Raw genomic sequence first — 25624 nt, forward strand, 5'->3', positions numbered from 1 at the left:
GGTGACTCTACCGAAGCGAAGGATGAGGCTTGAAAAATCTCCGCTGTCTACCAAGAAAGAGTCATTTGTGACGTGGCTCGGCACCTTAGAAGGATCCATTATTGTTAGTAGTGTCGCTCCAAGTATGCGTCAGTTCGCCGAACTCGGCCAAACTGATCCCCCTTTTTAAACGACCTTGACTCTGTCACATCACCGTCAGAGCAATACTCCTTCGATTGTGAACGGTGCAATTGGTCAACATGGCGTCGAACGCTTTGGTACTAGAGAAAGCAACTCTGGAAGACGTTCCTGCGCTTACTGAGTTATGGTACGCCGGGTTCACAGACCCCGGGGTGCGGTACTTGTGGCCCGATACTCCAGGCGTGCGCAAGTGGTGGGATGAGGCCAACCGCGAGGATCTTGCCAATAAGACCTACCAGCACTATATCAAAGTTATCGACCCCAGTTCGAAGGATCACCTGGGTCGGCCGCGGATAGCTGCTTTTGCGAAATGGGACACGGCTACGCAGGAGGAGCGAGGACCTCGATATCCTGCTTGGAACCGGGATATGCCTCGCCAAGCGATTGAGGACTTCATTCAAAGCCTGGAGAACTCAAGACAGCAAGTGATGGCTGGGAAGACAAAGCATTACTGTGGGAGTTTCTTCCTTTCGTTGAGGGAGGCGATGCTGACTGTTTTTAGATCTTGATACTCTCGTCACACATCCTGAGTATCAAAGACGAGGTGCCGGCTCAATGCTCATGAAATGGGGTTGCGATCTTGCAGACGAAAATGGTGCCGAACTCTACGTAGATGCAAGCAAGGACGGCTCATTCCTTTACCGGAAATTCGGTTTCATTGAACAGACCCTGGAGGGTGAACCTGCATCTGGAATCATCCCGATGGCTCGGGCCCTGACAGAGAAGAGCCGAAGTGGTGGGCGCATGGACCGCGCGCTCGTGTGAGGAGGTAGTGAGAAGACATCCACCGGGAAGTGATATTAATCCCCAATTTGTGAACAAAGAAGAGACATGTGGGTTTCTAGGTGACCTACCTAATTCAGCGTAGTTCTAGAAATGCGAGGCCATGCTTCTTGACTGATCACTGGTGTTCTAGATCTGTTCTGGTGCTCCATCAAAAGGATGTAGGGTACGGGGAGTTAATAACACAAATTCGACCACCCCTGTTTTTTTTAGTCAACTCCTCTTTTTTATTTGTGCATGAAGTTCTGTTCTTTGCTTCTTACGTCTTCTTTATATAATTAACTTTGCTAGTGCACTTCTTCTAACACCACAACGGTGTTTGATCCACACGTTCCAGAATCATTGTTTCCCAAAGTTAATTCAATCGTGATCAAGCAACCCCCGTCAAACCTACATTTTTCGCTTCTAGATACCACGTTACATAAAGCGTTTCATCCAAAAGTTGGTTTTTGATACCTGAATTGTTATACTTCTCCCTCTTTAAAGGGAAGTACGTAATTGCGAAGCTTATGCTCGTACCTCAACATTCAGCTTCATATCCTCATTCCCAAATGGTGACTTCGTCATGGATACCAGTCCCACGAACCAAGGAATGAACTTTCTCAATAGATTCCTTGCCCATTGGCTGGTCGACGAGAACGAATGGGTGCTCTTGAGCATCTTGGACACCGTTCTTGACCTGCTCGCGAACCCACTAGATGGAAGGTCAAGGTCCAATCTTCACATGCCTTGAGCGTATTTCTACCTACCGGGATTCCAAACGAGGTAAACATTATGTGGTCTGGGCGAACCCAGTCATTTTCTAGAACAGAGCGGTCCAGTGCCCCAGTCCAGAGAAGCACCACATGAGGCCAGTTGAGTTCAGCAGGGAGACTGGTAGGGTCGACCTCATATCCGATAGGCGAACCGCAGACTCCGCAAAAATACCGCCATCGGCTCGGTGAAGATTCATAACGTTTCAGAGGTGACGCTTCATCAGCCGAAAATTTGGAACTCATCGAAGCCCAAGGTGTCCAAGTCCGCTCGTCGTCAGAAAGAGGGGTACTCGCTTTGCCGTCCGATCCCGTCTCGGGAGCCAAGATGGAGATGCTGACAGTCGGAGCATGAGTGGGCATTCCATAGACACCTACCTGAGCTGTTGCAGCACGACAGCCACTGCAGTGACAAACGACAGACATGGGAAATCAAGGCTGAACCGAATCAGGAAGACCGAGACCCGGGGTCTTGTATGGACTGAGAGGGCGCTCCTCAAAGGGAGGCACCGAGGCGTTGAATCTCACTGCTTTGCATCTGCACCCCCCTTGAAGTTCAAATGCGTGATCAGGAAAAGGCATAACAGAGGGTGGTCTTGGTTAAGGGTGGCCTTGGTGTTTGAGCCCAGGACAAAAGGGATGGATGGTAAACCGTCGATTTATAGCGCGAGCCTATCACCTTGCCCGGGGTTTCCGAGCTCGACTCCTTCCGTTGCTAGATATCGGATGTCGCATCCAGAGTGTCAGATTTCTCCCCTTTTCGGCGTGCTATAATCTGACATGTGCAGTCTGACGGCGCGGGCGCCAATCATGAAAGAAGCCCAGAGTTGCAGATCGGCGCATGACACCAACCTCGACCATCAGTTATATCTTAGGGATACCAACATCCAAAAGCGACGCTTACACTACGATGGATAAGCATAACCGAGGGGTTGCTGTGGATGGAACCGAAGCGAGAGGCCGAGGCTGAGAGGTCGCGTCGTCAGGTCGGGGTAAACCTGATTCTTGGCATTTAGCTGGGACTTTTTCTTGCTATTAGAACTAAGGTATGATCGCCGTCGTGCGGCACTGTCTGCCAATGTCTGAATATCTTTCATGGCCCATGCAACGGGCCGTTGATGTGGCGAGAAATTCATTCCTTTGGCTATATCAAGCGCCACCAAATCTACTATGGTGTCAATGTTGTGTTCAAAACTCTTTCGCCTGCTATTGTGGCCGGTTTCCAGTTGCCAGTAGGTGAACAAGCAGTACCGAGATGGGCATAGGATGTTGATTTCTTTGTATGCATTACTATTGTCTGTCTGTCTTCTTTGTCTTCCAATACCCAACACCTACACAAATAAGGGTGAAGTCATTCACCAAAGGCAATCTCCTAAATCGTTCTTGCTGTTCTTGTTCACATATTGTCCACCCAACGACTAACTCCTGAAATGCACTATATGATTCAATAAGAGCTATGGGTGTGGCGAGCAAATGTTATGTCTGTAATTGTTCACTGTTATGAGAATTCCGTTCTTATTGCAGATTCTCGTTCAGCTCCGCATCAGATTATCTTGGTAGTGTATAAACCAGTCTTTCCCCTTCTTTCTCCATGTTCATTCCTGAGTGGTTTCCAACCCTAGCTGAAACGAGCGACTGGACAACCCTTGCACGAAATACCACGGAGGTTACATCTTCGATGACAGACGTTCTGAGATTCTAGGGAGGTTTCCTTCCTATCAAACTCCCAACGTACGATTGGGGCAAGGCTTCATCCACTGATTACCGTGACCATGACTGGTTCTGGCCTTTGCATAAGCGAGTTCTCATGGTATCCTTCCTCAACGGAACAAATGAGGAGAAGAACACCATCATCGATCTTATCAACGCACATTACAACATAATCAAGATGGGCATCCGGTTCAAGTTCCTTCAAGACGGTGACTCTACCCCATCTGACATTCAAGTCGAGGTCACAGCCAGATCCGAGTCAACCGATGGATACATGGCTACCGCTGTTCCCCATAACGTGGCAACTTTACGGCTTAATATGTCACTGAACCGCCTGGGTGGCCCACTTCAGAGAGACATAGACCGAAGGCAAAGGGAGATCCTACACGAGTTTGGCCATGCCCTGGGTCTAAAGCACGCGCACTGTCACCCTGACTGCAAGATCAATTGGAACCATCAATTCATTGAGAAGCGAACTGGGTGGACTCATGATCAATTCAAGACACAAGTGCGTATGATGGAGGAGTCTGGAATCTTTTCCCTGGTGCTCTATGATCCGAAGTCCATCATGCACTACACCGTCTGTAAAGGTGACACTCATAGCATGATGACGTGTTTTGAAGCCAGTCACGTTCTTTCCAAGGGAGATAAGAAGTTTCTCATGGCGATATATCCCCCTGGCGGCTCAGACAGAACACTGGAAGGAGTAACCGAACGGATGTGGAAGCCAACAAGCGCGTTGTTGAGAGAAGGTAAAAAGAGACGGGATTTCAGGTCGGCAACGAGGCAAGACTTGGGTCATTCAAATGAGGAAGAAGCATTTCCCTGCAATACTCTGATTGACAGTGAGGCCCAGTATCTGGAAGATCTTTTCCCTGACAGCCAGAATGAAAATCTAGGCACGGCCTTCCTGCAGACAATCCTTCCCCGAGGCTACCGTTTCGAGATAGTAGCCATTGCGCTTCTCTACTGTGTGGCTATTTACTACCTTAGCCTCGCTCTATTTCATTAATTTACATTTCAAACTTGTATCATTACCGAACCATCCAGGAGCGGCCCCGCCCGAGGTTTCCTCGTTGTTCCCTACCTAAATGTTGCTGATCCTCGTGTTATGAGAGCCTGCTCACTACATCAAATTTCTGTCCCTCATTGACTAGTGAGCTACACCAGCAGCCTGTGTCCAGTTTGCATTGCGGTATCAACTTGACAGACAGCTGTTCCCATGCCCTTTAATTGTAGTTGAGATAAGGTTCGGCCCGGTCAACGAATCTCGAAGCCGCCTAGAAACCGTGATGGTGGAAATCATTAGTAAGGGCGTAAGAAAAAAACTCCAATCACAGATCGAGATAATGATATCTTCATAGGAGGGAAACCGGCATAATCGCTGAGGCTGGACGTGCAATTCCTGGGTGACCTACGTTATGCAAATATCTAGCATCAAGACTCGAGTGTGCGATAGGCTAAGCTTGGCATGTCATCTTCAACTTTGTTCGCCAGTGAGAGTCGCACAGCTGAGGCTTCATCGCGCCATTTAAACCATCTTACCTACCCAAAATAGGTGTGTTGATAATCAAGTAGCAGGCAAGAAATCTGCGGCACAGCCTCGTTTCTCACCCCATCTCTCTTTACTAAGTGTGCCCATAGGCAGCGTAATACACCATGCCTAGCCAATTGCGGTTGACTTCAGACACTCTATTGCCTCCCTGAGACAAAGAGGCGCAGCTGAGTCATGCTACAGCCTCATTAGGCATTCCTGCTGCAGGACCAAGAAAACCCCTCTCTCATTCCTCACCCAAGTTCATTCACTTTGCAAACTCCATAACCTTTCCAGCCTTGGTCTTCTGCTCGCCATTCAAAGATTCGGAATGGGCCGAAGATCTAAACCTGACTCGAAGCAGCATGAGCCGGCTCAGGGACAAGCCGCACAGCCGTCGCCCATGGGGTAGGTGTTGAATTGTCCAACTGCTCACGGCGTAGGACTAGCTAATATTCTTGTCCTGTTTGTTAGCTCGGCCATGTCTTATTCTCCAATGTCGTACTCCCAAATGCCTAGCTCGCCGATGCAGTATGATTCCATGATGCAAACACCGCTATATCCGCCACCCTCAGCCCCAGCCAGCCTCGTTGATTATTCACATGAGCTTTGGAGGATGCCAGGGATTACCCCAAGTTGGGGTGACGCGAGTATGCAACCAGTTCAACCTTACCTAAATCAATCAGTGCCTGCGGAAATGCCAACAGAGCCATGGAGACCCCAGCAATATTCTCCGACATACTGGTACGTCATACACATACCAACGTCTCCCATTTCTCTAGAATGCCTATTTTCTTGTTCAATCATAAGTCGGTGTGGTTTTATTAACATTTGAGACGTCTGGTAGCATAACCTGCGAAAAGCAATTTGTGCCCAACTCTGTGTCGCTGCTCTACTGTTCTGCATGGTACGTCATCTTCGGCACAGTGAAATCATTAAGATGCTCATGAGAGTGCAGTTGCCAGGGTCTTGATCAAGGAACCCAAGAGCGGGAGGCCGGGCTCGCATCCTCCGAGTTCACCAGTTTTCCAACAGCCACTCCAGGGACCAAAGCCGAAACATCTCCCAGGACTTCGTTAATCTCAGGCCTTGAATATCACACCATCCCCCAACCGATTTCTCCTTCAGCTGTCCACTCACGCAGGCTCGAAAACATTCGGAGACTTGCGCCTTGGGGACCTGAATCAACTCCTCCCAGGATGCCCGAAGACCTTCTTGATACAAATTATGTTCTACCTACGACAAAAGATCACCAATTTAGATTTCAACCAGATGATAAAAAAGAGCCCAAGGCTACCAATAAATTGGAAGGAGATAAACAGAAAGAATCCCACAGGTCTCGTTCTTCTCTCAAGGCTCAACTGTCTCATCGGTTTGAAAAATTTGGGTCAACACAGATGCGACCGCCCTCCCACGATGACTCTGACGCAGACACCACTTGTTCTGTCGATTCTGCCTGGGATGGCTCAATGGAGCCAAGCGAGCAACGTTTTGTCCAACAGCTTGTCCAGGATGTTAAGAGCAATCTTGGCAGCACATGCAGCAAGAGTATGGCTGTAGACTACCTTGGTAACGCAGTGAAGGAGTTTGCATGTAGACTGCAGGACGAGTCCTTAAGCGCTTGCGGGTTGGAGGCAGGGGCCATAATCAAACGACACAGAAAGTAAGTTCAAGCATGAAAATGCCAAATTAACTGAAGTTGACTCGTCGGATCATAGACAGATCGTCCAACTGCTAGCCTCCGCTCCATCCGAGATGGCATCCAGCCGGACGGACCAAGAGTTACTAGGTGACGATAGGTTACCAGGCCCCAAACAATCCAGCAAGCCCAGCGATGCGATCCTTGATTGGGTGAGTGGCGTTCAGCCAGAATCTACCACGGAAATATCGTCATCAGCCCAATACATGGAGTCTGTTCAACAGTCGGATGCATATCGCTGGCTGTTAACCAAGATCCTTCAGCATGATCGATTGTCCTTTGGAGATGAATATGGTGCAGCAAGAATCGGAAAAACCATCCGGAGAGAGTTGCGGGTTCGAGGATACCCCCTGAAGAGCAGAGTGCGGCCACGGCCCTCCATGGTGACCATGATATTCAACCTCAATTGGAACCCTGTTCGCTTCTTCCGTAACTTGGGCACCAATATCCCTTACGAAGAGGCTCTTCCCAAAATACTATGCTTGGTCGGTTCATGGGATGAGGCACAGGCTTTGACAGTGGCGGATTACATGAATCAAACATGGCCTACATCCGGACAATCTCTGATCACTCTGTTACAAGAGCTAGTGTCACTTCCTGAAGGCCAAGAATGTTCATGTGAGTTCGGAATGCCACCGTTGTTTTCTCGGTTCTAATTCTGCCTCAGATGAGACACCACAGCCCCTTGAAGGCCAGCGTCAGCGAGGCCTCAAAAGTCTCAGCGCTATCATTCACCCGGAATCATCCTTCTCTCTAACCGCGATTGGCGGCCTCCACTTCGTTTCCGAGATAGGCGAGCAACTTTCTTGGTTGGCCTCAGCTTTACGGCCGTCAATCACGCATGGGCGGGTTATGAGTTACATTCCTCGTGTCCGCGGCATCCGTTTACTTCCCCAAACCGGGACAAGGAATAGGATTGCGTCTTGCGAGATTAGGTTCGAGTTTGCAGGTACAGCGGATCCGTCTCTGGAGCCCGGTCTCTGTTGGGGCAACCTATTTTGCGGCCCAGTCCTAGTCAAAGGGTTTCCAATCCTCAAGCGATCTATACCCAAGACGGGTTTGGAGATGTCATTGGCTGAAATATCCACCATTATCGGTTCAACTCAGGTCGTGCGATGGGACCAAAGAATCATCATGAAGGGGTTCAATATGCTTGCTGTCGCTACTCTTGCGGCTGCCGATATCATCGTCTGGCATCTTCTCGTTAGTGATGAAGCTGACGAAAGGATCTCATATGTTGACCCCAGGCTCGATGATCTGAATAACAGGAACTTGGAGAGTGTTTCTCTTCGAATGTTGGAAGAGAAGCGTCACGTCGTCGGGTGGTGTGCAGCAGCCACAGACTTCTGCGGTAAGTGAATCAAGAATGCCCCAAAAGAAGCATATTTGTCAGTCATATTAACTGGTAGTAGGAGACACATTGGCAAATCATGACGTGAAATCATCAGGACTCCAAAAACCTCCAGGCTCGATCGTTATTGACAGACTATACCTCGAGGCCGGGGCTGACGTGGTAGGCGGTGTCAGCATGAAGATCAACTCCAAGGAGCAACCATTTTGGCTCCAGCGTGGAAAGGACTACCCCAGCCTTCTCAAATGGATTGGAGTTCAACCCATTGCTTTTCATGATGTATCAAGTCGCCGTACATGGCTTGTTGATGGCGCTTCTGCATTGCTCCATCTTGTCAGGATATCACTGCATCTCGATAAGAACGACCCGGATTCGACCTATGACTGGGTATTCGATTCAACTCAGCTCAAAGATAAATGGGATGGGGTCACAGGTCGGCAAGCAGCCCTCAGGACTTTAAAGAGCTGGGACAATCTGGACTTGAATATCTACATTGTCGACAAGCGCCGAGGACCAACTGGGGTGCCAGAGGTGCAGTATGCCACTTTTAGGTCTCGCGTCAAGGAAGTACTTCACTCTATCGAGCTCCTGATTGATAGGCAGTCCAAAACCGTGTCGCAGGAGGGAATAAGGATCTCGCAGTCTCTGGACCCCCGCCGCGAGATTGTTGGCTTCGACGTTCTAGATGTTGTCACTCCACTTGGCCCCATTCTTCCTCGGGTTCAATATCTAAAATCATGGGGTCACGGCTGGATCGATTTCATGCCCTCGATTGGCGTCACCACCATCTTTGGCAATGGGTTTGGTGATTTGATTCGGCCTGACCAGCCCCAGAGCTTGTGCCAAGGCTGGAAGTCTTTACCCAAAGGAAAAGACTATATGGCGGCTTCCATATCGACACTGCAGATGTTATATGAAAAGCGCATTCTGAGAATGGACCCGGGCCTGAAAGAAGGCGAGATGGCAAAAAAGATTGTTTGGGCCTCTTTTAGTCACCCCTTCAGGCCCTGCAACTGCTTGACAGAGTGCATCAACAAGACGGCCGCAAAAACAACCAACGATGAAACCCAGGACTGCCACGACCCAGTGCAATTTTTTGTCAAGAAGTCATGGCCGCGCACAGTCCCACATGGTATGACACCAGTGCACTTGACGGATCTTGATGACAAGGGAGCAGTGGTCTTCGGGCATTTACCCATGCTGTCTCGAAAGAGTGAAGGGAAAGTCACCGCCCGACAACGAGACGACGATGTGGAAGCATCTTCATCGAGTGCCGATGGAACATTGCAAGCCCCCCTCACAACCTCAGCCACAAGTGAGTCAGTTGGATCAACTGGGATCACTGTGCCAAGCTCGAACGTATCAAGTCCCAGGGAGGAACAGAAGGAGGATAAGACAACGGGTGGTAGTGCTAAAGAAGCAGGGGCAAAAAGAAGGAGATGGCCATTCTTTCGGAAATAGCACTGGAACAGATAATTGTATCTTTTGGCACCAGTTGGACTTCTTGTTGGGATATCTCATCCGAAACAATCGTTTCTCCTGTCAATTCGACCATCGCTTGCGACGGGCGTCCACACTAGCGTCGGAATCATGGAGCGAACTGAGAACCTCGGACAACAACTCAATCGGGCGAATGGTTTAGTGGTATAATACTCCCTTAGCATGATTCGTCCTGCGATCCCAGCAACTGGGAGTGGTCCAGGGTTCGATTCCCTGTTCGTCCATCACAGGTGGTTTGAATCCACCAGCAAGTTTTCTTTTTGTCCTTTGATCTTTTTTTTTTTTTTTGCGCCCTGTTGAGATAACGCCTATCGATAAGATACGCCGAGCATCCAGGCTCCATGGCTTGCTAGAAATATTTACGCGAGCCATGCGTAGGTGCTTGACGGGCTGAGAAGCCAGGAGTAAGTACCTCGGTGCGATCAGCAATACCTTGATTACTCACCTAAATTTGGTAACACAACTTGTACCTTTGATCTGGTGCAAGTCGATTCATCAGCCGTGACTGGATGTCCCACAAATATTGCGCAGGCGCTCCAATGCATGGCCTTTCCGTTCTCGTTGTGCCTGAAAGGCAGAAGGGCGTGCACAATTGTAGAAATAGGTGTTTGTTTTGAAATAGGATTATCAAGCAATGCTTTCTGACTCGATCTTGAGAAATGAGTTGGTTGCTCGGCTATTTATTGACCGATCGCGGTAGGTCGTGTCATTCCGTTGCTGCGTACTCAACATTATAGAAGGACACGGAGTGTCGTGCAATGCCTTGCTGTGTTAAATCAGCGATTGGAGTCCTCACGAAACGGGTGAACTAAACTAAGACATATCAAAGTAATCAGAAAGTATTCTGATAACCAGCAGCTATTATAGAGTCGCAAGAAGGCCACTGCCCTTGAGAACTTGTGCCTTCGATGAAAAATCCTTGGTGCAGGGTAAGGAGTGTGGCGCATGGATGCATCCTCGTACTTCGTGGCGGCCCACCCACGTGATTCCAGAAAACTGTCACAGCGGCTTTACCGAAAAAGGCAAGCCCGTACGCTAGCAAGGCGCGTCGCGTCAGACGGAGATTGCTCCATCGCCTAAATTGCTGGAAACGACAGGAGGGATGAGTTGCAGTCAACACAGGTTCGTGGTTATAATAACGTCCAGGGATACTTGTCATAGGAGTATTACAGAGGAGTTGTACCCGCCGAGCCCAAGGCGTTGTGGAATGTGCGTTCCGCGAGCCTCAACAGTCAACTGAAGAAAGTAATGTGTTATTATAATACTTAGTTCTAAACACAACAACGTTGTATCATCCTCGCTAGGATAAATTGCTAATTAATAACCCCTGGCATCTGCAATAATCAGTCTCGCCGCATTCTCCGCGATGCCATAGACAGCCGTCTGGATATGGGCAGAAATCAACAGGGGAATGACACTCGCATCAACAACTCGCAGATTCCTGGTACCATAAACCTTGAGCTTGGGATCGACGACACCGCCATCGGCCTTGGGAAGCATGGAGCACGTTCCAACTGGGTGGAAGATGCTGAGCGTCGTCCTCCGGGCATAGTCCCTGAACTGCTCGTCCGTCTTGACGTCGTCCAGGCCAGGCTCGTACTCACTCTCCCACACCGACCGCATTGGCTCTGTAGTGGCGATCTTGCGGCAGTACTTGACGGCTTGCGTAACGGCCTCCAGGTCATGCGCGTTGCTGAGGTAGTTGGGGTTGATGACAGGCTTTCCAGCGGGGTCGGATGGGTTGATGTGGATGCTACCGCGGCTGAGAGGGTGCATGATAACGGCGATGAGGGAGAAGAAGCCCTTTCCGAAGAGGGGCGATGTACTAGCTGGGTAGCCCTTGACACCGGTGTAGCCATCCGAGAAGATGACTTCCAGCTGAGGAATAGAAGGGTTGCTCAGGAACTCGAGCTTCTTCTTGTCCACCTTGCTGGCGTCCTTACCAGCGGCCTCCTTGGCCAGAGCGACAAGGTTCCGGTCACTACCAAGAGCCTGCTTCCATGTTGTGAAGGTATACCCACTGCCAGTGTAGTCATACAGAGAGCGCTTGCCGGCATTCCAAAGGGCCAACTCGGCAGCGGCCACGACAGGGTTGCTGCGGAGGATGTCGAAGGAAGTGAACTCCTGCTTGAGCTGGTACGAGCTCATGACACGAAGATGGTCCTGGAGGTTCTCGCCGACACCCGGAAGGTCGATGATCTGCTTGATGCCTGCGGCGGAGAGAACGGACTTGCTGCCGATGCCAGACTGTTCCAACAATCCAGGGCTTTGAACTGATCCGGCTGACAGGATGACCTCTCGGCGCGCCCTGATGACGGTCCCGTCCTGAAGAGTGATGCCAGTAGCAATCTGCTGCGTGCCACTCCTTATCAGGTTCACCTTAGCCACGGTGGTGTCTGTGAGGACCCGCAGGTTGGGTCTGGCGATCTTGATATAAGCGTTGGCGCTGTAAGATCGCTTGTAGCTTGTTGGGTCAATGCTGCTCGGCTGGTACATGACACCAATGGGGTTTCCGCCAAGGGACTCAAGGTTGGTCTTGACTCCAAGCTTGTTCATAGTGGGGATCCAAGTCTCCTGCTGGTCGGGAATGAAACGGTTGATGACGGCCTGCACTGGACCACTGTCACCAACACCCGCAGAGCCGTAAGTGTCGGTGTTCTTGCCGGTAAAGGTCTCAGACTTCATCATAGCCTTGATCATGGTCTTCCAGTTCCATCCAGGATTGCCCAGGGCCTCCCAGCTGTCGTACTCTGCCGCAGCGGCGCGGTCATAGGTCATCAGATTGAGGGCAGAGCTGCCACCGAGGACCTTGCCACGATTCACAGGGAAGACGCGGTCATTGGCACCAGATTGTGGAACTGTTGTAAAATTCCAGTCGTATTTGGTCGCCAGGGTTGAACCTTTCATGCCTGGGATGTTGATCTTGGGCTCATCCCAGGCAGCGGGGCCAGCCTCGACGAGGAGGATACTGGAAGAGGGTAGGCCTTCGCTCAGTCGAGCGGCAACGGCCACTCCCGCAGTGCCGCCTCCGACAACGATCTGTAAGCCACAAGTATTAGCAAGATGTGTCACTTTTGCCACCTGCGTCTCAGGTGCAGATGCTGCAGGTGGGCTAAGGCAGGTTTTGGACTCACATAATCGTATGCTTGCTGCTGAGGCCGGGCTGCGAGAGCAGCTGCAGAGAAGCCAACCCACAAATACGACTTGACAAGCATGGCTGCAACCGAAGAGGGGTTGATCCGACAATGGGAAAGTTTATTCAAGACTTGCCTGTCGTGGGGGCGAAGAGAGTAGAAGTGGAAGAAGCACGTATTTGTAACGGGTTGCGGAGCCCCTGCAGAGTCTGCGGTTCATCCGGAATCATGTCTTCTCTGGGCAGCTGGAAGGCTCCGACGCCGCATGCTAGGGAAATTGGATTCTTTTAGTTGACAATTAGCGGATGATGCACTTGTCCCTTGACGTGAGGCCACGAGCGGGACGAGTGCCGGACTTGATCAAATAGGGGTAAAGAAGCCAAGACGCCTTCCTTTCGTATCTGCAAAGGCCCGGCGGTTTAGTTCTTTGGGGTTTGGGACGGGCCGTCACGGCGAATCAAGATCCCTGTCAAAAGCTTCTTAACATTGATAGCAACCGGCACTATGTTGCATTCTATGCTAACCGTTGCAAACCTTATTCCTCGCTTCGGGACCCCTGCCTGCAAGAAAATGCCTCTGACGCGGCCAAGTCGTTGATGGGATGAACCTACGCATGAGCCATGTGGGATAGACACCTCGTTCGATCCTTTCGCTACAGATCCTAGATAAAGTAGATGTAGAAATTCCTGGGAAGGTGAAAGCCCAAGTGATTGGTAAGCTCTTTCAGCAGCAAGATACTCTGGATAATCCAAGCATCCCTACGGAGGCCGCCGCAAGGCATCACTAAACCCCCTGCATTTAGGCCATAAGCAAGGGTCCTTGCCCTTGCAGAAGAGTCCGACGAGCACTGAGATAGCAATCCTCCCCCGCAATCAGTTGGGACGGCCGTGGCTGCAGAATTGTCCCAGATGTCAGACACTAGCCCTATTGCCTCATCGGGTGGAGGAGGAGACAACTTGACGGCTGGGGGAAAACATCGGCATCGCCGCTGAAAGGTTCAGATGCCTTTTCTGGCCTGGTAACTGGGTTTCCGTTTTGTAATATGCGGCGTGTGGGTGGGATAGGTGTGCACTCTTACTTAACTAGAGCATTGACTCGACCTTGTTGGTCTGTTCCTTTCTTATTCCCTCTTCTGCGATCATTCGCTACCTTCTGCAATCACTACAGTACGCATGTCGGCTGTAACGCCCCCAGATCCACTACCGCCGGACGAAAATGTCGGTCCCATACTGCTCGGAGTCTCTAGTGTGCTGATCGCGCTTGTCATCATCACGACAGGCTTGCGCGTTTGGGTACGATCAGCCCTACGATGTCTAGAATGGGATGACTACACCATGATCATTGTCACCTTTCTCGGAATCGCTCGGTATGCAACCCAGGTCGCCCAGATCAGCATTGGAAACGGCCGACACAGATGGTACATCCCCAAGGAGAATTACATACGGAACAATATGCTCGGATGGGTCGCCCAAATTCTTCTTTTCGCCAGCATCTGTCTGCTCAAAGTTTCCATTTTGTTACTCCTGCTGCGGATCAAGAATTCGAGGGGGTTGAGATGGTCCGCTTGGGCAGTCATGGCGGGCTTGGTCATCACCAACTTCGGATGCATCGTTATTCTTCTCGCTGAATGCGACCCTGTGGAAGCGTACTGGACAGGTTCCGGGAAGTGCTGGGATGCACGGGTTCGCATTTACGCCATTTATTTGACCATCGGTATGTCTCACGTCGAGAGACAGACTGATAGGCGGCTGACCCATACTGCGCAGCATACTCGATCGTCACCGACATCATCTGCTCCCTGCTACCCATGCTCGTCATCTGGAAAGTCCGGCTTCCTTTGAAGACGAAGATCTCCGTTTGGGCCTTGATGAGCCTTGGTTTGATGTAGGTCCCTGCATGGCGGCACGGTCCAGCCTCGAGTTTACTGACATGCATGATCGACAGCGCTACCGGCTTTGGCATTGCCCGTGCAGCGTCTCTAGGCATTAAAACATCAGACCTCAGTTGTAAGCTGGAACCTTCTGCGTTTCGATAACTAGTACTGACAGCCGCCTTTTCCCAGGGGTCTATGCCATCACGGCCATCTGGTCCAACCTCGAGTTGTATCTTGGCATCGTTGGCGCCAACCTCGCCCTGAGTCGATCGATATACGGATACTTCTTTAACAAGAACAAGTCCAATGTGGCGTCCTCATACGCCCAGTCTGGGTCCAACCTGGCATATAACAATAGCGGGTTCCGCCACGATACCTTCCCCCGATCGCCACGAGCACCGTCACCATCACGAAGCGACAATAGTGATATACCACTAGAGCCTCGAAATAAGATGCAAAGTAATATCTGGGTTAGGGAAGACCCTAGTAAAGAGTCCATTGGTAGAGCTACTTGACTGGGTAGATATACAAGGCAGGCCCAAAAGAAGGTCTCTGTAAAGGCTAATGAATTATCTTGAATGGTTTGCTCGTTATATTCGTGCTTCGCTATTGGTTGACTAAAGACGTTGCTTCATCGTTCACTGCATACATCGTGTGACCTTTGGGCAGGATATGGTCTGGCTACCTAGAGTTGTGGCGCTTGCTTGGTTGTGAGTTGAGGCTGGGATACCAATTCCGCGCTGATTGCCCAAATCATAACGCCCGCTGCTGTTCAAATAACAACTACTAAAGCCAGCCGGCATAGCCGGTGCCAAGGAATCTTTGTTGTTCATTCGCCGTCTATGCAAGGGGTAACCACAGCCGCCAGCACCACTCCCAGGCCTGCCAGGGCCGGGGGCGACCCCTGAAACGTCCTCGACTTTAACAGGACAGCAAAGTTCCTCTACCCTGAGGCAAGCTTAAAGGGTAATAGTAATCATGGTCACATGGTATTGAAGATAGATTTTGAGGAACGAAATTAATTACTCAGGGCCGAAGACAGTAGAAACCTAACATCGAGATAAAAAGAATGTACTCTCTTCAAAACGAAGATAAAAACCAGAGAAAATAGTGACAAATGCCTCCAGCCTCTAGCGCCTCAACCACACAAATTGTTAGCGTTTAGCATGATGATATGCAAATTTATTTCCCTCCACATGTTTCCATTGTCACCACCACCCAGGGTCCCATACGCAGGGCATATAGTCTCCTTAATTCATTATCTTCACCTTAGCATCTCCTGCCATCGCAGCCTCCTGCTTCATCTTCATGTGTTCGATTTGAGCCAGCTCCTCAAACTTCCTCTTAACATCATTACGTGGGACGGGAGCCTTAGCAAGCCCGACACTGGCCAGAGTTCCCCAGAAAAGGGCGTAGATGAAGTAGAACAGGTTGATAGCGCCAAGATAGATGACGGGGACGACGACCATGGGAATGTTGCCGAAGAGGCCTGAGCGGCGGGAAATGGTCTCCCATAACTCACCCGTGAGGATCTCGGCGGCGCCGTCAAACTTCCAGGGCCCAACGAGGCGGAACTTGGCGTTGAAGCTGGCACCGCCGGCCCAGATATAGGGGAGTCGCCAGCCGCGAGGTGTGTGGAGGGAGATGCGGAGGATATCGGTGAATGAAGGAGCCATATCCAAGTCCTTGGCGAGTTGGTAAGCATAGCTGTCGTGCTCAACACCATAGGAGACACGGGCACTGGGTGCGTGAATTACACGGTAGTGCCACTCGTCATCCTTGAGCAGCGGGCGGGAGATGCGGCCGAGGAGATGGGTGACGAAAAGCATAGACTGCATTTCGGCGAGGGGAGGAATGGCACCAAAGCCGGGGCGTACGAAACCAATGAAGCCGATGGTAGGGTCGTTGGAGGACCAGACCTGGCGGACGTCGGCATCGTGGGAGACGGGGTAAGGACGGCGACCGGCATTGTGTTCGGTGTTGAGGAAGGGGAAGTGGGGGACATAGCCAGTTGCAAAGATAATCATATCAGGCTTGACGATGGACTCTTGGATGCGCTTAGCCTCAGGGCGGCCGTTGTCAGGGAAGTGGGCGATGCCGTCTGGAGTGATGTAGGAGGGGAAAGGGGCAACGTCGATGGTGCGTTTGGCCGGGATAATGGCCGTGTTGAAGAAGAACCGGCGGATACGGGTAGCCAATGTCCACTTGGTCGGACGCCATGGAGTAGAGACATTGTTCTGGATGCGTTGCCAAGCCTTGTTCCAGAATACTGGGACGGTATTAGCTGTATCCTCACAATTGGAAGTAGTACCAAGTTGACTTACATCGTGAGGCGTGGAAACGCTCACTAAAGATCTGACCAACATACTGGTCGACACCATATTTCGAGCCTCCACAGATCCAGCATCCGGCAGGCAGGGCAAGGAAATGGTAATAATCCCAAACAATCATCGTGTCTCGGACCATAGGATGGACATACATGGTATCAAAAAGGGTAACTTGGCTGACATCGATGGGTAGTTGCGGTGTGTCGTAGTCTTGGTCACCGCGCAGCCATGGTAGGAATCGCTGCCCTGGAGCGCGCTTAGGAGCACCAATCCAGCCATCGCGATGACAGAAAATGACTCTCTCGGTAGGGGATGTGATGGCGAGGTAGCACATATCGCAGCCAGTCTCGCCGCTACCCAGTACCATGACGGTTTTGCCTGTGCCAAATTGCTCACGCTTCTTGAAGTCTTGTGAATGAATCACCTCGGGGACATTCTCTATGCCAGGGATATTTGGGATATGAGCTTTTGAGTGGACGCCCGAGCAAATGGCGATGGCGTCACACTCCCATTCAATCTCCTGACCATCGGGTCCCATGTAACTGACGACATGTTCGCTCACATCTCCTCTCCTGACGCCTGTAACGCGGGTACTGAGATGAATGTATGGCCATAAGTTGAAGTGTGTAGTGTAGTCCTCTAGATACTCTCTGTACCGCTCGGAAGAGAGGAAGTCACCGTCTTCGGGTCGGGGACGAAAGTCAGAGAAGCTGGTGAGGAATTTTGAGGAGACGAGCTCGGCATCCTCATAAACATGATGCAGGAAAACACCACCAAGCTTGTCGTAGGACTCAAAGAGCTTTAGCTCAAAGGGTTCCGTTGATGGGAAATACTGATGAGCGGTTGCTAGTGTTTTGAGCTGGACGAGGCCAGAGGGGCCGCCTCCGATAACAGCAACGCGCATGTTGCCAGTTCTGACAAGTCTCTGAAAAGAATAATGAACGCTTCGGGATAGAACCTCGTCACTATACTTGACGGCCGAGGTTCTTTGGGTCTTCTGGAAGTTTGCAACCAACAAAAGACGAGTAAAGGGCATGGAGGCTTGAACCGCCCGGTCGGTACCCAGGCTACCTCTTATCTACCTCAACACAGTCTTTTGGCTCCATATCACGCTACATAAGTCCCCGTAAGCTTTCTGGCTGATTGGCGCAAGGTGAGGGGATGGATGAATGAGAAGAGGGGCGCAGGGAGACATGATATCTTGGAAAGCGTAGGCGAGCCTCCATTGCATGGTTAGTTTGAATTTGTATATGTACCTAAGAACGTTAGTTTTGCTCGTCAATATGTAGTCGTCCTCTCTGGAGGAGCAAAAGGCACATGGGTACATACACATACCCGCTTACAGGCATTCTTCAGCATATCTGCAGTTGTATTGTTGCATTCGCTGCAACCCCACCGTTACCCGCAAACGACTCACCAAGGAAATGGTGCACACTAACGCACGCTTGACAGGTGTCTCTATCCCACTCGTTCGGGTATCCCGGACATGCGGGATATATGCTGCTATGGATGTCGGTGTTGTGGGCCATGTCGCATCGGGACGCTTCGGCTCGTCAATAGTGCGGATGCAATCATGCTGCATGTGATAAACACATCCACCACACAGGATCTGACAGTTCAACTGGGGCTATTACAATGCCGAGGCTGGAGCGAGTAACATCCCCTCACTCTATCTACCTCTTCAATCTATGTTGTGAGACCGGGAATCTTTTGCTACTGGACTGCATTGGAATATAGTATGTACCATGGGGTGTCTTCCAGACTATCCAAGTTGTGGAGCGCTGCCACTGATGCCCCGAAACAGCCGAAAATCTAGGATTCTAGGCCAAGACGAAAAATACAACTCTTTAATCCCAAACAGTTAATGCCTGTCACATTTGGACTCGGAAAGCCCGAAAACTGCCTCAGGTCTGATACGCCAGTTGGTGCTTGCCTGCCATGTCCGCCAATTCTTCCGCGACATGTCGAGAACTCCATCTCCTAGGTCCTTTACCTTTCTTTCAATGGTGGCTCAACAATCAGCATTCTCTTTTGAACGAGGTCGAGGAAATCGTTGAGAAAGTCCTTGGGAAGGTACTTGCAATGAGGTTTATCACGCAACTCCTGAATGAACTGGTGATTTCAAGACACGTTAGATCCACCACCTACAGGTAGACTCGCATAGTCTGGGAGATACTGACCTGTGAGACCACGTCTTTGGCCCGGACTTCCTATCCTCCTGTGTGTGAGTTCCACTGGACTGTGAAGAACTTATCGGAGCTCAGTGGAAGTCTGCTATTCAGCCAGTGAAACAGATCGGGCATCAGGCGCCTTGGCGCAAACTTTTCAACGTATTCCCAGGCGCCTAGCCACCACGTAATGAGCTCCAGGTACACACAGCCAAGAGCCCAAACATCGTATGAGGGATTGATGAGCCCACCACCAACTTGAACTGGAAGGTCAATCTCGGGTGCACAACATGTGGCCGAATTTGGGGTATCACCCCTTCGCTTCCTATCCACAGCCGGTTTGGTGCTGAACTCTGCAATGCCAAAGTCGGTGATCTTGAGAATTCCCTTGTAATTCTCAGTGAAGGGCCTGGGACCTGAGAACCACAGGATATTTTCGGGTTTGATATCGCCATGGCGACCAAAAAGCTGACAAACTTCCTTGCTGTCGGGAGTCGGGACTTTAGTGAATGAAGTCAAGAGGGAAGAGTTGAGATGGAGCAGTGACCTGAAAGATGCTGTGGGGTAACGATGAATATACGCAAAGCCATCCGCAAGACCCGGCACTGCTCAGCCAACCAAGAAAGGTTGTCTTGATGTTCTTTCGGCGAAGGGTTTGGGTTGACCTGCCTCCAATAATCATGCAGGTCATACTCTGCCCAAGGGAAGATCAAGTTGAATTCATCATGTTGCTTACCTCTATGTAGCCAGAAGACAGATGAGATTTCTGTGATGATTATCACTAAATCTCCTTGTAATGTTGACTTCTCGTTCGAAGTCGCAATTGTTCTGACTTTAGCCGTTTGACAACGACTGCTTGGATGGGGACATGGAAGATGCGTGAATAAAGTATTGAAAGAAGAAATGGCAGTGGCTTAGGTTGGTGCTCTCAAAAGTGTGATGATCAGAATGAATTTCGGCTTTTTATACTTGGTTACCTGGCCTTACTCTCCGCAAGTTTCTGCCAAGACGTGAAGGGAAGGATCTCCTTGTCCTGAAAACTCTGATGAGGTACCATCTTTGCCTGACCGGAAGTAAAGGACGGAGCCAGCACTGCCCACTGCCACTCCAAGAACCTGGTGTAAGCGACCTTGCCCCAGCCTCTGAGGCAACTAGAAGCCCGGGAGGTGAATTGACCTGAGAGCAAAGCAGATCACCATTCCCATTCACTGGGTAGCTCGCGGAGGCAGATATGGTGTCGTTGCTGTGTGCCTTGTCGCCTGACACTGGTAGTTATTCTTTTATTTCCTAGTCCAATTCATCTTTCCTTGTTATTGAGCTGTCCCCTGTCTCCATCTAGGAGTAATGATTTTGGCTTTGTAGTAAAGTTTCAGTATGCAGGCAGTATTTAGGTTATGCTGAATCATATCACAGCCCAAACGGTGATCATGATACGAACAAAATAGCTCAGATAAACACCCATAATCTATGATATTACATAACCGAACCTAGACTATTCGAACTTGAAGTACTCTGCCATCCAACTGCAAGCTCCCAAAGACCTGGTGTCGTCCACGATAACTCGCTTTCTGAAGGTGATCCTCATCCCTTGGTGGGTCCATTATTCTATCTCCAACGTTGGACCCTTGAAGGCGTGTGAGGAGTCCAAGGATCCAAGGCTGATCCAAAAAACCTGTCTCGACGAGTTGGAGCTTAATCCGTTTGAGGGGACACGATGATACAACCTGCCCAGGCTTGTAGTGGGCTGGCATCCTCTCCCACCCAGCTGGAGATGGCCTGTGTCTACCATCCCGAGGGTCTCTACCTAATGACACCCTGACACGACCGTGTGATATTTCAGCCCATTCACAATATGGGCGTATGACGTTAAGGTAGGCCTCATTAAGGGTTCCCCAAGATTTAAATTTCTCTCCGAACCTGTCATTTGTGAATCCCAGGAGCAGAGGAAAGACCTCCTTCAGCGGAGGATTTCTTTGCATGCCGGGAAATAGTGATAGTCTATAAGCACCAAACTCAACGGTCTGGTCAAGAGAGTTGTGGAGTTTTATGAGGTCGGAATAAAGGCTTTGCTGGAGATCTGTAATCGGTATGGCATCAACCTTTTGGTCTTGGCGATGACTCAATGGAGTTTCGACCGGAGAGTCGCGAAACGTGCAAACTAAATGAGGGCATGCCGCTACCAGTAGAAACTCATGTTGGCCTCCAGTGGGGCGTAGGACGAGATAGATGGGAGCCGTGGTGTTGTTATCAAAAAGATAGACTTCATCTTCGACTTCGACGAGCGCATCAAGTTTCCTCGGACTCGCCAGTGAGATATAGCCTCCGTGGCTCGTGCAGCGGAATCGGTACCACGAGAAATCCTGACTTTCTCTTGCTCGCATGAAGCGGTCAATGGTGGACAGCCTTGTCAGGTTGAGAGTCATGGCTCCTGAATCGGCATCTACTGTCGCGCCGTGATACCAAAGTCTTTTGCTGATGTTCTTAGGCGCATTGTTTTCGGCAGTTGGATTGGGAACAAACCGGATCTGTACGACGTTGTCATGGTGAAATTCGGGCATCATATTCTTCACGCGGTCCCAGCTAGGGTTTTCTTCATCCTCATTTCCAAGGAGTTTCTCCCAGGCAACGGGGTCCTTCCAGTTCGGCATCCACGAGGGGATTCCGGCTTCTGCATTAGCACCAGAGGCCTTGAGGAGTAGGGGAGAGGCTCCTTCATTAATAATACAGTGAGCAAAGAAGCCGGTCGCAAGGTGCTGAAGAGAGATGCTGTAATCTGGCTGAATTTGAATGCCACCTGGCTTCAAGCTGTAGGGACCAAGTATAGCGTAGAACTTGTCTCGAACGTCTGAAGATTTGCTTTTCCAAGCCAAGGATAACAGTTCAGGCATGCTCTTTGGTACAAGTAAGCCTCGCGTTACGTGTTGAAACCAAGGCGCTTTTGTTTGTTCCCACGACCAGGTACCACTTGTCAACTGATTCAGATACTCTGTCATTGAAGGGTCCACCGAGAATATCTTGTCTCCGATGGGAATTACGACCCGTGGCGCAAGAACTAGCTCTTGAAGAACCCATGCTCTGCTGAAGTACCTGCGCTCAAGAAGCTTCTGGATGGTGAGCCGGTTCGGAGGCCTCGAGGTATCATTCGTTGGCATGGAAATATGCAAGCTTTGGAGCTCGTGGAGACGATGCCTTGTTGGAAAGCTCTTTGAAGTCTTGACTGCGATATCATCTCCTAGCCAAAGGATAACTTGGAGGCATTGGGAGTATATCTGACCCATCTTAGCAACTTGTTCACCTCTCTCTTGTATCTTTCTGATTGATGCATATTGCGTCGACCCAGAGCGTCCGCTCGCCCCGAGATGGCCGTAGGTAGCGGAGCATGGCGCAGCAGTTGCCAGTTTGCAGCAGGATATCCCAATATTCGCCAACGTAGACGGGGTGGCGCCTGAAAACGACATAGTTAGACCCTTGAGCCCAAGAAAGTTTTATAGCACGCACAAAGAGAAATTGCTCGGCGGGGACAAATAATGCCGTCCAACTTACAAGATCGCATCTCCGCTCTCGCCTCCCCAAGTGTAGGAAACGGCCTCGTATTCCGGGCATTCCCTATCTGAGTATGTTTCCAGCACCAGATGAATAACATCTGCTGGAGACTCATTCTCGTTGGCCACCAAGGCAATCAAGCGAAATTCGTCGGCGTCCAAAGTTCGATCATGAATATGTGACGCCCACCTTCTAGGACTCGTTTCCTCGGAGAGCTTGAGACAGGCCAAAGATTCTGCTGCTGAACTTGGAGCATGGTGCTCTATCGCTCCAGACTCGAAGCTGGGTCTGCGCGACTTAGTCCGTGTATATGTTATAGTTGATGGCCAACTGAGATTGAGCTTTCCCGGTGGCTCGTCGGGTGGGAGCGACGGAATTAGACTGGCAGGATGCTCTGTGAGATCCTGAAGCAGGTGATGGGCGCAATTACCGCAGGCTTGGCATTTGGGGATCGAATCATCCCCAACTTGAATCCGAGGGGAATCACAGGATATTGCGTGCCAGCGGGACATTAGAATGACTTTTGGAAAAGATATATGACTGAGGAGATTCTGGGAAACTATTAAACTGCACCGAGGTATTGTAGTAGCTGGTGTTGAGGTCATCAGTCGGAGGCAGCCAGTCTGCTGGCACTTTGACTAGTAGCTGAACTCGGGCTGTGCTGACAGCACCTAATTGCATGCCTTTGCAGGTAATTGCATACGTACAAAACAGCGATATAGCGCCCATAGCATTTGCCCGAATAACTGTCCCATGCACGCTTTATTTCTGTCACCCACCTAGGCAGTGATCCGCGTGTGGTGTTATCTGAGAGGCGTTTTCTTCTAGCGCAGGGCACATTTTACCGAATTACAAGAAGAAAAGGACATTTGAAGATTTTCCCCCAATCTCCATGGCACAGAGTCGTAGAACAGACCTTTAGACATCTCGATGGGTTTGCTCGGCAGCTTGGCCTGAAGCCACTGCAATCCCCACAACACCACTCACCATCACCATCAACAGAAGAGCCACAGAAGAGCGCCAAAAGCATATATAGCACACGAGGGCAAAAATAAACATACAACAGCGGGGATTCGCTGGTCGTCACCGACCCAACTACTAATCCGCCCCTTACTGGCTTAACTATGGGAGAGCGGACGGGATCCCGTGGTCTACAGTAGGTATGGTCGTATGTGACAGCCGATGCAAGTCCAAGGTCTATACCAGTGAGGGCAGGTCCAATTCGCCGTCATTCGAGATCTCTGGAAGCGTATATCTATATATGATATGTGGTGTTGTGTCAGTGAACAGACAGGGTCCCTCCCAAGATGTCAAGAGTCCTACAGACAGGCACCTTCAAGCGTCTTTTGTCAGGCCAGAGCTGTTCAAGGACGGAATCACTCTATGAAGTGAAATTTACTGAGTCTCTGATTGCCAGTCAAGTAATACATTGTCCATAACTAGTCGGAAGACTTGACAGCTACGTGGATAGTGCAGTCATAATGTTGAGTCCTCATATGGGACATGCAAGCATGAAAGAAGCGCTCTGTTGGGCTTTTCATTTCTCCAAAGGCTCTTCACACAAATTTCACTTTCTTTTACGGCCAAGATAACGTCTCAGCATTCAGCTGAAGCGAGGTTTGCTTCAAAGGATGATTGGGTGCGGAGTGAATGACAACACCCGACAACCTCGGCGAAAGTGAAGGCACAAAGCTAAAAGAACAATACCCAAATATTTTATGACAATCAAGGTGAATTAAAAACTCGCTGAAGGTATATCATTCCTTGTCATCGCAATCCAAAAAGCCACCGTGTCGCGTTCCTTAACCTACATACCCCAGGATATCATCCCCCGACTGGGTACCATAGACAGTCTTTGCCCGCTTTTTGTACATGCCTCGTGATAAATAGATACATTAAGAAGTGCTTCCCAAGTTCAGCCAGCGTAAACAGCACGTGGCTGGCTTTCCCTCCGCATCCGTCTTTCTGGTCCTCATCGGACCACAATGCCTCTAAACTCTGCCAGATCCAAACGATGTCGGCTCAGGTCGATCATAACTAGTCGATGACAATGATTTCTTTATCTTTTGGTATTTGGAATTTCTTTCGGCGCTTTGTTGGAGACTCTAACCGCTCGTCGTCGTTCCGATCACGCTTCTTGTTCACTTGGAGACGTGCGAACGGGCTTTCAAGGCCGATGCTTGTGGTATTTCTTGAAGAAGGTGCTGTCTGTTCGCTTCCTGCGTCGGATGCCAATTCGGCTGCATCCGTATAAACACTGCTGCTGGGGGAAGAGGGAGGTTCTGAGTCGTCGACCTCGACTGTGGGCTTGGGCGCGGCCTCTTCACCCGGCAGCATCACGAGCAGGCGACGCCGTATCTCGTCGATAGTGTCTTGTATTTGCGTTCCCAGACGACTGTCAGGATTAACAACGTAGAGTGTCTGCTCCAGGGTCGCCTGGCAAAGCGTGAGCTGGCTCTGCTCACGCGTTGACCGTTGGGCTGGAGAGAGCTGAGCAAAAGCCGCGTGGGCGTTGCGCCTAAGCGACGGGCGGTAATATGGAAATGAGCAGCTCATGACCTTGCGATGGCGTCTAATATCGGTAAGCTTGCGGTCTGTGTGCAGTGCACGTCGCGCTTGTTTGATAGGTACGCACGAGCTGTCAAGGTGGCGGTCTGATGTCGAGAGAGAAAATATTCACCAGGCAGTTTGCGACAGACAACTCACCGCGTTTAAGGTGACTGACCAATGACCGGGCCTTGTTTCGCAATTGCTGCCTGTCCTGTTTCAATGCCGAACAAGGACGTGTGTTGCGCGAGAAAAAGACAACAGTTGTTGCTGAACAACAGATAACCCTGTGCTTCTTTGACCCCTATTTCTCGGGACGCTGCAGATGTTTTCAGAGGCACAAAGAGACCAGCAACCTCAACAGCATCGTTTGCGCGTACGTACCCGTCGCCTCTTTGTTTGAAGCCAGCGGTGATGATGGCCGGACAGGGATTATTTTGCTGTGTTTGGCGGGGAACAGTCGCAATCACAGTGGACCACGCGACTACGTAAACACATGTGAATGGACGAGACGGCACATGAT

At 50.4% G+C, this 25624-nt stretch overlaps 9 protein-coding genes across 9 annotated transcripts; 4 read left to right on the forward strand and 5 right to left on the reverse strand.

The window, feature by feature from the left end:
• Positions 1-239: 239 nt before the first annotated feature.
• On the forward strand, positions 240-945 carry MRS44_011177 (uncharacterized protein; the record flags this gene model as incomplete). The annotated part of the gene is made up of 2 exons (XM_046279992.2): positions 240-633; positions 683-945. The coding sequence occupies 2 exons, from the start codon at positions 240-242 to the stop codon at positions 943-945; spliced, it is 657 nt and encodes a 218-aa protein (XP_046135126.2).
• A 559-nt stretch (positions 946-1504) lies between these two features.
• Positions 1505-2078, reverse strand: MRS44_011178 (uncharacterized protein; the record flags this gene model as incomplete). The annotated part of the gene is made up of 2 exons (XM_046270787.2): positions 1505-1657; positions 1713-2078. 2 exons carry the CDS (start codon positions 2076-2078, stop codon positions 1505-1507), a joined length of 519 nt encoding a protein of 172 aa, XP_046135125.2.
• Positions 2079-3522: 1444 nt separating this feature from the next.
• On the forward strand, positions 3523-4437 carry MRS44_011179 (uncharacterized protein; the record flags this gene model as incomplete). The annotated part of the gene is made up of 1 exon (XM_046278428.2): positions 3523-4437. One exon carries the CDS (start codon positions 3523-3525, stop codon positions 4435-4437), a length of 915 nt encoding a protein of 304 aa, XP_046135124.2.
• A 1233-nt stretch (positions 4438-5670) lies between these two features.
• Positions 5671-9470, forward strand: MRS44_011180 (uncharacterized protein; the record flags this gene model as incomplete). Its single annotated transcript, XM_065619634.1, has 6 exons — positions 5671-5703; positions 5823-5866; positions 5918-6622; positions 6678-7276; positions 7326-8009; positions 8107-9470. 6 exons carry the CDS (start codon positions 5671-5673, stop codon positions 9468-9470), a joined length of 3429 nt encoding a protein of 1142 aa, XP_065475706.1.
• A 1356-nt stretch (positions 9471-10826) lies between these two features.
• MRS44_011181 (uncharacterized protein) lies at positions 10827-12724 on the reverse strand (the record flags this gene model as incomplete). The annotated part of the gene is made up of 2 exons (XM_046272658.2): positions 10827-12548; positions 12644-12724. 2 exons carry the CDS (start codon positions 12722-12724, stop codon positions 10827-10829), a joined length of 1803 nt encoding a protein of 600 aa, XP_046135122.2.
• Positions 12725-13815: 1091 nt separating this feature from the next.
• On the forward strand, positions 13816-15031 carry MRS44_011182 (uncharacterized protein; the record flags this gene model as incomplete). The annotated part of the gene is made up of 4 exons (XM_065619635.1): positions 13816-14356; positions 14410-14527; positions 14588-14649; positions 14706-15031. The coding sequence occupies 4 exons, from the start codon at positions 13816-13818 to the stop codon at positions 15029-15031; spliced, it is 1047 nt and encodes a 348-aa protein (XP_065475707.1).
• A 735-nt stretch (positions 15032-15766) lies between these two features.
• MRS44_011183 (uncharacterized protein) lies at positions 15767-17879 on the reverse strand (the record flags this gene model as incomplete). The annotated part of the gene is made up of 2 exons (XM_046270742.2): positions 15767-16785; positions 16841-17879. 2 exons carry the CDS (start codon positions 17877-17879, stop codon positions 15767-15769), a joined length of 2058 nt encoding a protein of 685 aa, XP_046135120.2.
• Positions 17880-19053: 1174 nt separating this feature from the next.
• MRS44_011184 (uncharacterized protein) lies at positions 19054-22998 on the reverse strand (the record flags this gene model as incomplete). The annotated part of the gene is made up of 6 exons (XM_065619636.1): positions 19054-19511; positions 19999-20162; positions 20929-21816; positions 22307-22456; positions 22555-22842; positions 22985-22998. 6 exons carry the CDS (start codon positions 22996-22998, stop codon positions 19054-19056), a joined length of 1962 nt encoding a protein of 653 aa, XP_065475708.1.
• A 1593-nt stretch (positions 22999-24591) lies between these two features.
• On the reverse strand, positions 24592-25110 carry MRS44_011185 (uncharacterized protein; the record flags this gene model as incomplete). Its single annotated transcript, XM_046279991.2, has 1 exon — positions 24592-25110. One exon carries the CDS (start codon positions 25108-25110, stop codon positions 24592-24594), a length of 519 nt encoding a protein of 172 aa, XP_046135117.2.
• Positions 25111-25624: the final 514 nt, after the last annotated feature.

This window comes from Fusarium solani, assembly GCF_023522795.1.
Source record: "Fusarium solani strain SB1 chromosome Unknown bctg00000007, whole genome shotgun sequence".
Classification (NCBI taxonomy): domain Eukaryota; kingdom Fungi; phylum Ascomycota; class Sordariomycetes; order Hypocreales; family Nectriaceae; genus Fusarium; species Fusarium solani.